The 14,256-nt window shown below is 37.7% G+C and overlaps 2 protein-coding genes across 2 annotated transcripts; both read left to right on the forward strand.

Moving 5' to 3' along the window:
• Positions 1 to 1,189: 1,189 nt before the first annotated feature.
• rasd3 (RASD family member 3) lies at positions 1,190 to 2,810 on the forward strand. The gene is made up of 2 exons (XM_079616773.1): positions 1,190 to 1,537; positions 1,666 to 2,810. Exon 2 carries the CDS (start codon positions 1,711 to 1,713, stop codon positions 2,350 to 2,352), a length of 642 nt encoding a protein of 213 aa, XP_079472899.1. The 5' UTR covers positions 1,190 to 1,537; positions 1,666 to 1,710; the 3' UTR covers positions 2,353 to 2,810.
• Positions 2,811 to 6,147: 3,337 nt separating this feature from the next.
• On the forward strand, positions 6,148 to 13,788 carry plk1 (polo-like kinase 1). The gene is made up of 12 exons (XM_079615306.1): positions 6,148 to 6,875; positions 7,430 to 7,598; positions 7,687 to 7,831; positions 7,926 to 8,019; positions 8,223 to 8,445; positions 8,604 to 8,670; positions 9,589 to 9,689; positions 9,906 to 9,983; positions 10,494 to 10,648; positions 10,748 to 10,930; positions 11,916 to 12,669; positions 13,422 to 13,788. Exons 1-11 carry the CDS (start codon positions 6,513 to 6,515, stop codon positions 12,120 to 12,122), a joined length of 1,785 nt encoding a protein of 594 aa, XP_079471432.1. The 5' UTR covers positions 6,148 to 6,512; the 3' UTR covers positions 12,123 to 12,669; positions 13,422 to 13,788.
• The last annotated feature ends 468 nt before the right edge of the window (positions 13,789 to 14,256 follow it).

Consider the following 14,256-nt stretch of genomic DNA (forward strand, 5'->3'; position numbering starts at 1 on the left):
AGATGCAGATATGGAAATAAGCACTTTGACTGCATTCAGACTTGCGTCAACTGTTTGTGTGGAAAATGTCGGTGCTCTGAGGTGGGCCCGTGTGTATTACCATCCCTATCTGATGCCATGATTTTAATATGCAATGAACGGAAACTCACCTCTGACGTGATGAGCTCATGAAACACTTGTTTGGAGTATTACTGACCTCAGGATGCTCTTTCTGTCTTCACTTAATGACAATCAGGCCTTGCCTGAGTCTTGAAAAGCAAAAATTTGCTGCATCATTTTATATATTTTAAGTATTAAGTATTTAACAGTTTTCAAATGCAAGGACAACATGAAACATGACTATTAAGCTCATTTGGGTAATTTCCTGGAGTCTCAAAAGTCTTGAAAAAGAGCCAATACATCGAGATGATTAAATATTAGACATAAAATAGCAGGCTTGTTCACACATTAGTTCAATAATTAACCCTGATGTTAGATATAGGTGTACTTGAAGGGCAGAGTAAAAAAAAACTTTTCGATAGTTTGCCAAACCACCTACAATAATCAGGCCATGTACCAATTCTTACCATATGTATCCTATAAAAGTTTAAAACTGTCTCTATTTATTAGCTATTTTATTTTTTTAAACAGAACAAATGTAGCGATACACTTTTCAAGCAGTATGCTTTCACTGGAAAAAAATGTGTCGTAGATTTACTTTGAATCAAGAAATTACTTGCAAATTTTACAAATAATTACTAAGGAACAGAAAGTAGTCTGATGCATTGAATTAAACATGGAATTTTGATGTAGAAAGACTGAAATAGTATTTTTTTGTAAAACACACTCCAGTGATCTTTGTTTTATTTTATTTTTTTAATTAAATATTTTTTTCAATCATACTGTCACATTAAATTTGACTTTGGAGGGGTCTTATATTGAGTTGTTTCATATTTGTAAATAAATAGATTATGATCCACAAATAAATGTACAGAGATTAAAAAAGAATTTACATTTTCTCATAGAATATGATAGACAAATACATGTTTCACAAAAATGACTTTAATTGATAAATAACTGATATGTGATTATCCAATTTAATAATTTAAAAAAAAATGTTTCAGCAACCACAAAAGTAAGGTTATTAATTTCACCTGACAATCATGACTGAGGAGTGAGGAGGTATAACCAGCAGTGCCCTTGTTAAGTTACATGTCGGCTACTCACTAACAAGTCAGTTATAATTATAATTACATGCAACTACGCCTAAACCAAACCTAATCCTAACCTTAACAGTAAGTTAATTAATATTATGTAAATATATAATTGCACTGTAACAATGAGACCTTAAAATGAAGTGCAACCCATCATTTAATTTTTTTGATATATATTTGCTCGAGATTAATACACCCCAAAAGTTTGCGCCCAGAAATGTTCCTGACCGCTAGCTGAACTCCTGAACGTGAAACTCTACAACACAGAAACCCACGCACCCTTCACGTCACTCGCGTTCCCATTGGCTACGACTCAAGTGGTAGGCTACGTAGGACGCATTCAGGTAATATAAAAAGGCAGCATCCTTGTCTCTTCTCTACACTAGTACACTCAGTCAATACCGGTTATCGAGCACGCTCAAAGTATTAAATGTGCTATTGAGTCTTTGCTCATCAAAAATCTCTTCGGCAGAGTCAGACTAGCCTACGTTATAAAATTGACGACTGGACTGGAGGAATGTCTTTGTTGGTGCGGGAGCATCGGACTGTGCGCTTTGTGTTTCTGGGCGCCGCCGGGGTTGGAAAAACTGCCCTGATCACCCGCTTCTTGCAGGACCGCTTCGACTCCAAGTACACGCGGACGGTGGAAGAGCTTCACGCGCTCGAGTACGACACGGACGGCGCGACGGTGCGCATTGAGATCCTGGACACGAGCGGCAGTTATGCCTTCCCAGCGATGCGCGCTCTGTGCATCCGAACCGGGGACGCGTTTGCGCTTGTATACGCCGCCGACGAGCCAGACTCCCTGGATGAGGTGCAGCGACTCCGTGAGGAGATTCTGGAGTTGAAAGGGGAGAAGTTTACAGGCATCACGGTGATAGAGAACAAAGCGGACCTGGGCAGTCGGAGTCGCCAGGCTACAGCTGAGGTGATGCGCGCGGTGGAGGAGGACTGGAGCGCGGGGTTCGTGGAGACGTCCGCGCGCACTGGCGAGAATGTCACAGGTGTGTTTCGGGACTTGCTTCAACAGATGAAGTTACCAAGCCGTGTGAGCCCGGCACTGCGCAGACGGACGCAGACAATGACCAGAGAGGTTACAGATACAGAGACGCGGAAAAAACCTACAATGAAGAAGAACAACAGCTGTATCTTGTCTTAATGGACATGTGACATTATTATATTTTGTTATGCATCATACTGATGCTTGAATGATCTGGATCAAATAGACCCCAAATGTTGGACAATTGAGGGACACTGAATGTTGATACTTTATCATAATCATTTAAGGGTTTTCTTTAACTGTTATGTCTGATCTCTCTAACATATGTGAATAAATAAATTATGTTTCAATCAGAATGTGTTCTACTCTGCATACTCCTTAGCTTGTTCCATAAAAGGTAATATCAAATGTGTGCACTTGTTTAGGAATGCAGGAGAGACATACTTATTCGTTAATATGACAACATTAGCTTGAGTCTGGTCAGATCAAGCTCAAAATGATCACCTTCTGCTCCCAAAAGAAAGAAAATAGCACTCTTTGCATTTGACTTAGAACATGTGAAGGGTTTTGCTACATGTGCCGAATGTCCTGACATTCAGGAAATAAAGTCAGCTCTGCACCTTACAGATGGACTTTTTTTTTCATCAGTAGCTATATCTGTGTGCTCATGACTCAACACATGTCACACCCTTTCTTTGCTATTGGGATCAGACATGATGGAGCACATGGGCTCTGCAAATAATATCATCAAACAACCTTAATGCTCCAAAAATAAAAACAGTGCATTATTGCCAATGAGTTCGACCATGGAATTCATGCAAGATAGTTTGTGGCTATTTTGTGGCTTATCAACTTAAAGGGTTAGTTCACCCAAAAAATAAAATTCTGTCATTAAATACTCACCCTCATGTAGTTCCTCCACAAATTAAGATATGTTTGATAAAATCTGGGAGCTTTCTGTCCCTCCATTGACAGCTACGCTACCACTTTGATGCTTCAAAAAGTTCATAAAGAGATCGTAAAATGAATCCATATGAATTGAATGGTTTAGTCCAGGTTTTCCCAAGAGACAGGATCACTTTATTTAATAATATCAATAAATTGAATTTATAATGCACTTTTCTAGTACCCAAAGGGCTATAAACAGTTAAAACAAATTAAATACAAAATGTAATAATACACTAATCATCTAAATGTGTCTTGGCAATTTTAAAAAATATAAGTTTTTAACAACTTCTTGAAACTGTCTAATTTGTGAGCATTTCTGACAGTAAGAGGAAGTGCATTCCAAACAATGGAGAAGGCTCTCTTACTCATGGATCTTAATCTACAGGCCGGCTGCCGAAGAGTTAAAGAATCAGCAGACCAAAGAGAATGAGAAAGGCACATAAAGCTTAACTAAGTCACAGATATAAGAAGGGACATTCCATGCACTGCTTTGTAAGTTAAAGTGAGAGTTTTAAAATCAATCCGCGAATGAACAGTGCAGACTGGACGCCTGTAATGTGCTGACGCGATGAAGTGAGAACACTTGCTGCTGAATTCTGGATATACTGTGGCCGCTTGATAGATTTGCAGGTAAACCTAAACAGAGCATTATAATAATTTATCCTGGAAGTAACAATTGCGTAAATAAGCCTTTCAGCATCTGGTAATGTGGGGAAAGGCCTAATAGCAGCAGTGTTTTTTTAATGATTTTGTACTCTTAATGTGTGAGTCTAACGTCATCAAAAATGACACCAAGGTCACACACAAGAGTAGGTGGAGCCACGGCGCTATTGATCAAATTAAAATTGATATGGATAGCAGCTGGCACCAATGAGAAGAACCTCTGTCTTTGAACAGTTTAACAACAACAAAAACATACTGTATATATATGATGCATCCACATGTTTATATCCTGTACACACTCAGAAAGAATTGAGGTGACATTAATATCAGACTTAGAGCTGATATACATCTAAGTGTCTTCAGCGTAACCTAAGCCATAATTCCTAATAATTTGCCTCAAAGGAAGCATATAAATGCTAAACTGCATAGGACCCTAAACAGATCCCTGAGGAACACCATGGCAGACATGTTCAACGTCAGATTAATTGTCTCCCGAGACAACAAACTTGGAAAGATCTGTAAATATTACCAGTATATATTAAGCAGTATAATATTAAGCACCAGAAATACCAAGCAAACTCTCAAGTCTATTAAGCTAAATTATTTGTTAGTCAACGGTTCACAGCCATAATAGCACAACACAATCGAATAGTACAATTGAAACACAAATGCGAAAAACTTGGTCTGCCAAATACGCATTAATATTGGTAAAGACAAAATTAAGAATAATTTGAACGTTGATACCAGCAGTTGCTGACCAAAGATAGATGACTATGTGTAGGTGGCAGTATTTCTGAACTGTCTAATTTAGCCTATTTATAATTTATTCAGCTTTCAAGGAGGCTTACATGTTTTATGCAAAAATTGAGTACTTCCTTTCTCACTGCAATCAGGCAACCCACCTCTTTATATATGCTAAAATTATCTAACTGCCATGACAACCTATTAGAGAGACACTTATGCTGTTTTAAAAGTAGGTGTGCATTTGTGAATGATCTAGACCGTAGAAAGTCGTGAGTGCCACAATGGAAAAGCTTTCATGAAAAAAAGTAAACAACCTTATTAGGAAACACTTCACATTATTCACAAAGAAAAGCACCTAGCTAACCTAATGTCACGTCTTCTTTTTATGGGTCAATTAGCTATATGGAAGAAAAAAAAGTTTGCATATAATAAAAAATGTTTTCTCATGCATTCATGAATGCTATGAACAAAGATATTATTTTAAAGTCAGAAACAATTGAAGATCATGATACTGAATCTAACTAAAAAACTAAAACACATCCAATAATGTAAGATATTGTAATACATATTGTTTGTTACTGCTCACTGACCTTGCAACATTGTTTTGGTTTTGTCACAAGGGCACCTTTTCTTTTAATCTCTCTTTCTCTTCTTTCAAACCTATATACACACACACTTGTACAAACATAAAAACGTGTGCAATGATAGGTGACACTATTTTTTCCCCTCCACAATCAAAAATGTGCCCTTATTTGACCATTCTCACACACAAACATGCACAAAGGTAAACAAAGCCTTAAAAACACGTGGGATAACTGGCTAGAAGAAAGACTGGAGCAAGATAGTAAATTTACTTTTCGTGATTAGATACACATGAATGAATGTGTATAAACAAAAACCCCAAAGTGCACGTGGCACGATTAAACAAACGGAATAATGCACAAAACCAAAGGATTAGCATCTATATAATGAGCAAATAATATACAGTAGTCCTGTCCGCAATTCAATTATTTACTTTTAAAATGTATATACATTTACATTTAATTAATAATTTATTTAATTATTACACAATAGTAGTTTATATAATAGAGCATTTAAAACAGAGACCTGATAAAATGTATAATTTATATTATAAATCATAAAACCCAATACTGTTTACATTGTCCAATACATGTTTTCCAAAGTTAAAGGGTTAGTTCACCCCCCCCCCCAAAAAAAAACATTTTTTTTCTAAACCTGTATGAATTTCTTTGATCTGCTGAAAACAAAAGAAGATATTTTGAAGAATGTTGGTAACCAAACAGTTGATAGGCCCCATTGACTTCCGTATTATTATTATTTTTTCCATACTAAGGAAGTCAATCAACTGTTTGTTTACCAACATTCTTCAAAATATCTTCTTTTGTGTTCAGCAAAAGAAAGAAATTCATACAGGTTTGAAGTAACTGAGTAAATAATGCCAGAATTTTCATTTTAGGGTGAACTATCCCTTTCAAATCCAGAGAACACAAATAAAGTTTTTTCAGAGCGTGCACGCGGAGTCACATGATGCTTCGCTGTGTTTGGTCAGAATTTAAATCCCAGCAGCCAATCAGAGGCGGAGATAACGAATCGAGCACAATTCAAAAAGTAGCAGGGACTCACTGCATTCCCATCCGAGCAGCGGGCCGACGCACTTCCTTCATGCTCGTTTCATTTTAGACCTTTTAGCGAAATCCGACAGATGCGTTCTTTAGGGTAGTGAATATAGGGGTTTTAGATTAAATACACTGTTTACTGTGGGATTTCTACTTGTTCAAGTTATTATTTGAATGTAGTTTTCGGTGCTTCGCAACGGATGTGGATGATTGGCGAATTGCGTGCTTTTTCGGGATAAAAGAGCAATAATCTTCGCCTCGGTTATTTATTTTTGAAGACCTTAGTGTGCCTTATTTTACTTAAACCATATTGTAAAGTGTGCAACGATGAGTGCTGGAATTGCAAAGACGGCGAAGCCATCGACTCATGTCGATCCCAAATCTGCTCCTCTGAAAGAGATTCCTGATATTCTAGTGGATCCCAGAACCATGAAGAGATACATGCGAGGTCGCTTTTTGGGAAAGGGGGGATTTGCGAAATGCTACGAAATCACAGAAATGGACACAAAGGAGGTTTTTGCAGGGAAAGTGGTGCCGAAGTCGATGCTGCTGAAGCCGCACCAAAAAGAGAAAATGAGCTCAGAAATCGCCATTCACAAAAGTCTCGACAATCCGCACGTAGTGGGATTTCACGGTTTTTTTGAGGACGATGACTTCGTGTACGTGGTGTTGGAAATCTGTCGGAGAAGGGTAAGAACAGGGAAACCAATTTGAAAACAGACCGTCAACGGTCAGTATTCCTGTCACTGGCTGATAGTATGTTAACGTTACAACGCTTGAGGTTAAATGCATTAAACGAATGAAATCCTATTGAGATTAACAGGTATTATGTTTACAAATGTGTAAATGTTTATTCATCTTAATGTACGGTTATGGTATATAAACTAAAACAAGTTCTACTCGCGTAACGTTATGCCGCTAGTGGATTTTAAACTGGAGGATGTGACGTCAGTTGATTTTGTGTTTCTCGGAGAGATTGTTGTTTATAACGAACTCCGTCAGCATTTTTTTTTCCGCGTTCATCAGTTTTATACATGACATGTGTAGAATATGTAAGTTCAAATAGTCCTCAAATACTAGCAGTTAAAGAAATTATGAAACACAAAAAAATGTCCAATAGGTTATTGGGGAATTCTAATTTGATTCCAATTTGGTAACTTATGATTTCTGATTTGTGTGTGAATAGTTTGTTTGAACTGTCCGCCTGCTCTAGTTTTTGATTTTAATTTATTTTTTCCCCCTAGTCTCTACTTGAATTGCACAAGCGTAGGAAGGCAGTGACGGAGCCTGAGGCTAGATACTTCATGCGCCACACTATTCAGGGTTGTCAGTACTTGCACAACAACCGGGTTATTCACCGTGATCTCAAACTAGGGAATCTGTTTCTCAATGATGACATGGATGTGAAGATAGGTAAGCAAGCAATGGTGGTTGTTTGCCACTTTTTTTTCCTCTTGACCTTTTTTTTAAATCAAGACTAATTTTAATTCTCACTCTTTAGGTGACTTTGGTTTGGCCACTAAGATTGAGTTTGATGGTGAGAGAAAGAAGACCCTGTGTGGCACTCCAAACTACATCGCCCCAGAGGTGCTCTGCAAGAAAGGCCACAGCTTTGAAGTGGATGTATGGTCATTGGGATGCATTCTGTAAGCCCCACTTTGATTTATAACTATGAAATATAACTTATTGGCTTATCCTTGCACAATGATTCATTTTTAATAACTGAGTTATGTCCATCAGATACACGTTGCTGGTTGGAAAGCCGCCATTTGAGACATCCTGTCTGAAGGAGACCTACATCAGAATCAAGAAGAATGAGTACACTGTTCCTAGAGTAAGTATCTTTGCATCAGGAGTTTGCCTTTTTATATCACAATCCAATCAACAAAATGCCCAACCTAGATTTTTTTTCTGCCCCTATGATCCATTGATCCTGTCGTGAAATTTTGAATCCAACTTAAGTAAAAAGTGAATCTGGTCTGTGAGAAACAGATTGGTGGCTTATTGCATTATGCCTTTTTTTTTTGTCTTGTTTAGCACATTAACCCAGTTGCTGCTGCTCTGATTCGTCGGATGCTGCACGCTGACCCTACACTCAGACCTTCTGTGACCGAGCTGCTGGCCGATGAGTTTTTCACCTCCGGTTACGCGCCTGTGCGACTGCCCACTTCCTGTCTCACTGTTCCTCCCAGATTCTCCATCGCCCCCTCCAGTCTGGATCCTGCCCTCCTTCGTAAACCCCTATCATCACTTAATAAAGGTATGTGTATAGGCAAATCCATGCTTAAAATGCAAATTGTATTTTGGCACACCTGCTTTGTGTGTTGGTTTTCCCCCTTCGTTGATTGTCCTGTCACTTTGAAATAAAGTAAAATGGATGCCTGTAAGTTACCTGTAACTGTTCTTCTGTGTTTACAGGAACAGACAGTCCTATTGAGAAAATGGGGAAAATGGAGCAAGCGCAAAGGGAAGATCTTCAGCAAAGGTCAGTTTTGTGTAGATATTGGAGAACTATTGACAATTTAAAGGGTTAGTTCACATGAAAATGGTCAAATTACTTTCCAAACCTGTAAGACTTTCGTTCATCTTCGGAACACAAATTAGGATCTTTTTGATTAAATCTGAGAGCTGAAAATCTTTCTGTCCCTCCATTGATGGCCTACTTCAAAAAGTTTATAAAGACATTGTAAAACTAATCCATATAAATTGAGTGGGTTAGTCCAAATTTTCTGAAGAGACACTCACTTTATATGAACAGATTAAATTTAGGCTTTTATTTACAAATACACATTGTACTGCAAACAGAAGCTCAACTGAACCTCCTTGACGCGTGAGAACAAACCTCTTGAGGAAGCTCAAACGTGCTGCACCTGCATAACACGAGAATGAACCTCAATGGTTCTCGTACGTCATGTGAACATGCTTAAGCTTCCGTTTACCACAACTGATGGATGTTGATGAATGTTTATATGTGAATAAAAGCTTAAAATAAATCTCTTCGTCAAATAAAGTGATCGTGTCTGTTCAGAAAATTAAACCGCTCAATTAATATGGATTATTTTTACGATCTCTATATTAACTTTTTAAAGCGTCAAAAGTGGTAGTTGCATAGCTGTCAATGGAGGGACAGAAAGCTCTCAGATTTCATCAAAGATCTTTTGTGTTCCGAAGGTGAACAAGTCTTACAGGTGTTGAACGACATGAGGGTGAGTAATGACAGAATTTAAATTTTTGGGTGAACTATCCCTTTAAATCTAGTTTTGAACACCCATTTGGCCAACACTATCAAAACCATGATTATTAAGAGTTGTGAACTGGCTTGTTCTAGTCTGTTATAAATTCAGGTTTTGGGCTTACATTTGTATTCAATGGGCTTACAACACAAAATTTATATTTTGCGAAGGGATGGAGCTGAACAACCTGACTCCAACCTAAGTGACATGCTGCAGCAGCTGGCCAGTGTCAACACTGCCAGGCCTTCTGAGAGAGACTATATTAGACAAGGTAACAACCTGAATTCTCTGCATCTTGCAAGTGAAGAGTTGTTGCTATATTTTAATGGAAAGAGTAGGCACTTGTATGATAGCAGAAATCAAAGTATACTTCATGCATTTATACATAATGGCAAACAAAATGTATTCAGTTGGTGTTTTTTTGTAAGTTTAAAAGTTATACATTATCAAACTATTGACAAATGTTTTTTTCTCTCTCCCTTTACAGAGGAAGCTGAGGACCCCGCTTGTAATCCTGTTTTCTGGATTAGTAAATGGGTTGACTACTCTGACAAATATGGTCTTGGTAAGACACTATGCTGACATGATATGCTGTAGTCAGAAGCCAAATTGAATTTGTTCGTGATTCACTGAAATGTTAGCAGGTAAAAATTTATGGCAGAAACTGCAAAAAAAACAAAAAACATAATAATTGGTAATTTGGGGTTTTGTGTGAAATGGATCTGGTGGGCAGAATCATTGACCGAAAGTATTGTTTCATTAGCGCTGCTTAGATTCATAGCATGACTTTTATTGCATTTCATCTGTGCACTCTGAGGTGCAAGTTATTTATTATATAAAATGCTGGCAAATGACCATGGTATCAGCGGGATAATACACGGCTATCTGTGCATTAAACGATTCGAATACACTCCGCAGAGGCAACCACCTTAGCCGTGGATTATCCCTCGCATGTTTGTGATATCAAACTTGTGAAAAATTGAGAGTATCGCAAATTTAGATGAAAGCATGTTAATCAGTATCCATGTTATCTAAAAATATTGCCCTTATGATACTGTATTTTCCCCCTTCACAGGTTACCAGCTGTGTGACAATAGCGTAGGCGTTCTCTTCAATGATTCCACCCGTTTGATCATGTACGCTGATGGTGACAGTCTGCAGTACATCGACCGCAACACTGCAGAATCCTACCTCAGCGTTCGCTCCTACCCCTCGGCACTCTCCAAAAAGGTCGGTCTGCAGTGGAAATTATGTAGTTCAATGAATGAGTTTCACAATGGTTTTTGGTTATCAATGTTTGCTGACCCCATTCCCCCCCCCCTCTTATAGATTACACTCCTCAAGTACTTCAGAAATTACATGAGCGAGCACTTGCTGAAGGCCGGGGCGAACATAACACCTCGCGATGGGGATGAACTGACCCGGTTGCCTTACCTTCGTCACTGGTTCCGCACCAAAAGTGCTATCGTGCTGCACCTGAGCAACGGAACTGTGCAAATCAACTTCTTCCAGGTGAGAAAATGCCTTGTTAGCGCCCTATGAAACTTTTTTTTAGTTTTTTTTTTTTAGTCGGAGACAGTTGCGTTAAAATCTGCTTTAGTCGTTGGAAACGGTGTTCAGTCTTAGAATGTTTCAGCTAGTCAAGTGTGTCCCTGGCATTAATGGTTAAATGTTATAATCAAAAAGAATGTCTAATTTAAGTTGTTGACAGTTAACAAAAAAGTTCAATGTTTTAATGTCCCCAAATTCTGTGCTTTCAGTAATTTTTTTTCTAGATTCCAATTGAATGATTTAATAAAATAATTGAAGCATGTCTAATCAATTTATTTCATAAAACTTTAGTAACTAATTTTTTAAAAACAAAATAGGGCCATATGAAAAGTTTTTTTTTTCCAGAAATTTTTCTGGTTTTAATTTAATTCAAATTTGTCAAAAATGGTGGTAATCAAAAAGACATTAAACAGCAAGCAGACCTCATTTAATTAAACTCTTTGCGGTTTGTTAGTCTCACCTCCATATCTCGATTTGATTAAAGTGTAATTTTTGCAATTTTCAAAACGCTTTGTATTTCTATGTATGTAAATGAACAATGTTTACTCGTTCTCAGTGTTCCCTATAGAGAAATTAACGCTTGTCAGCAAAAGTCTGCCAGACGAAGAAAAATGCACAATTCGGCAGACTTGCCTGAAAATTGCAACAAGTTTTGATCACATGTGGCCTAACTAAAACCAGTTGCTGTTTATTAAACTTTAAAGAATAGTGGTGTGCTGGTTCTTTTGCATTTCTGCGATGTTCTCTTTCCATGGAGCACCTTTTTAAGGGATGTTTAGATGAGCGCATACAATGAATTTACAGTCCATCCAAAATTTAAATTCTGACATTCTGTGATGCACAGTAAATTTTGTTTTTGACTTGATTCTGGGTACTTGTGACATATCGAACAAAATACAGGAGGAGCTAAATTGACACTGAACTGTTTTCTTTTTGTGCCCTCCAGGACCACACTAAGCTTATTTTGTGTCCCCTGATGGGAGCAGTGACGTACATCAACGAGAAGCGAGAGTTCTGCACCTATAAGATGAGCTTAATCGAGGAGTTCGGCTGCTGTAAAGAGTTGGCCAGCCGTATGCGCTACGCTCGCAACATGGTGGAGAAGCTTATGGCCTGCAAAAGCACAGCGGCAGCCGCTACTTCAGCTCGCTAACCCACTGACATCACAAATTGTATAGCTATGAGGTCCCCATCGATTCTGGTCTCCCTCAATTGAGTCTGAGGGCTCTTAAATATTCCAGCAGTGCAACTTGTACAGTTTTCTGGGTTCTACACTGAATTCCTCCTCTGGATCTGTTTACTCTCGAACTATCATTTGTTTTTCTGGGTTGGGGAGTTTGTGACCGTGCTAGCTGTCTGTATCATGTGAATGCTCTTTTGTACATGTTTTAATGTTTTAGAACTTGTCTGTTTACCTTTTGACTGTTCCTGTATAAAAGCTTTTGGACATTAATCTTTTAATTTGTAAGAGAATATTTGAAATAAATTTGTATTCCAAAATAAAGATCTTTTTAGAGAAATTGATTGTTAGATATTGTTAATGATGAATACAAGTTGATGAATACAAGTTTATAATTACAAGTTTATTTAAAATATAAGTGTGCTTTGGAAATTAATGTTTTGTTTGAATCAATGAGTTTTCTATCAACTTTTAATATTTCACTCATTACTTCAGATAAACAACTCAACCCACCATATTTGTTTAAAGCTGCAGTCCGTCGTTTTTCCTCTTTGTCGCCATCTCTGTTAGAAATCTGCAATTGCAGTTATTCGCGGAATTATTAACTGTGCGTGGGTAGTAAATCGGCATGAAACAGCGCGGATGAACACAATGTATTGAGGCTGCCGCGTCGCTGTGGATACTGTAACGTTACTGTCATCAGCAATCTCAGAGTATACTTTTTGAAAGTGTCAACATTAGAATTTTCATCGGAAAATGTCATCTGAACAAGTAAGTAACATTCACTTTTGTTCTGACCAAATTCGGTGGGTGGGGGGAAGCATTGCAGTAGCTATATCATGCTGATTAAATCTAACGATTGCTTATATCACGTCAAAACGTGAAAAATATATTTTTTCTGTAGCCAATCTGAAGTCCGAAGTCTTTTGGGTTTTACAACTGGTGAATCTCCAGTTGTCCCTGGTGATTGTCGCTTTAAACTTTCGGGATCATACCAAGTGCTAAGCTAAACCTCCACTCCACCTCCATCATCCACACACGCTAGCCGGGGACTCCTTCTCTCTGTGTACAGAAGTGACGTAATGACGCAAAGACATGCTCGAAATTCCCGCGGAAATCCACCAGTACCACTGGAATTAAAATCATTATTACAAGCTTACCGTTTTGAATCGAGGTAAGGCAAGCAGATCGTTTTGAACACTGGCTGGTTACGTTTTTTTTCAAAAATGTCTTTTTTGATATTTTTAAACCCAAAAAAGTGCCGGACTGCAGCTTTAAGTTTAAAGTAAAATATGGTTTGTGGTAAACCTAAGTTGATCTTACTTGGATGTTTGATTCTACAATGTAAATCCCACACTTGCCCTCTTAACGGTCTTATCTAGTAACTTATTAGAAACATACATTTTAAAATGGGCATATTGGCTTCTAAATTTGAGTTTTTGATATGGGGGTTGTGTTATGTTGTGGAACAAAACATCCAAATATTTACCACAGAATTTATTTCACTCAAACTTAAAATAGGGAAGTCTTGAGGGAACCACTGGTGAATTAGTCTTCTGGGTTTTTACATCACCGTTGTGCAGCTCTATACTTTTATTCACCAATGATGTATTTAATAGAATAAAATTGACCGTAAAGATATTTCTGTTAATGCTGTTCTTTTGAACTATTAATCAAATTCTAATATTTCATATGGTATTTTTGATAAGAAAAATACAGCTTTGGTGAGCATGAGGCTTTTTTCAAACTCAAAATCTTACTAACCCTAAACATATTGGATATTTTTGCATTCGAGGAAAGACTTGATTTTGTTCTCTCAGTAGCCGATATTCACATTGCCACTGAGTGCACGAACAAACATTTACTGTTACTCTTGCTTTTAAAGGGTTAGTTCACTCAAGAATGAAAATGCTGTCATCATTTACTCGCCCTCATGTTGTTCCAAACCTGTATGAGTTTCTTCTGTTGAATGCATAAGATATTTTGAAGAATGTTTGTAACCAGACAGTTGACGCTAGACTTTCATAGTAAATGTTTGCAACACTCTTCAAAATATCTTCTTTTGTGTTTAGCAAAAGAAAAAAACTTGTACAGGTTAGGAACAACA

Source organism: Phoxinus phoxinus, assembly GCF_949152265.1.
Source record: "Phoxinus phoxinus genome assembly, chromosome: 6".
Taxonomy (NCBI): domain Eukaryota; kingdom Metazoa; phylum Chordata; class Actinopteri; order Cypriniformes; family Leuciscidae; genus Phoxinus; species Phoxinus phoxinus.

What these genes read in the sequence shown, in the direction of transcription:
- plk1 (XM_079615306.1), top strand. Translation starts at nt 6,513, where the DNA reads ATGAGTGCTGGAATTGCAAAGACGGCGAAGCCATCGACTCATGTCGAT. An exon ending in TGGAAATCTGTCGGAGAAGG is followed by an intron (nt 6,876 to 7,429) that starts GTAAGAACAGGG and finishes TTTTCCCCCTAG; the next exon opens with TCTCTACTTGAATTGCACAA. An exon ending in TGACATGGATGTGAAGATAG is followed by an intron (nt 7,599 to 7,686) that starts GTAAGCAAGCAA and finishes CTCACTCTTTAG; the next exon opens with GTGACTTTGGTTTGGCCACT.
- rasd3 (XM_079616773.1), top strand. Translation starts at nt 1,711, where the DNA reads ATGTCTTTGTTGGTGCGGGAGCATCGGACTGTGCGCTTTGTGTTTCTG.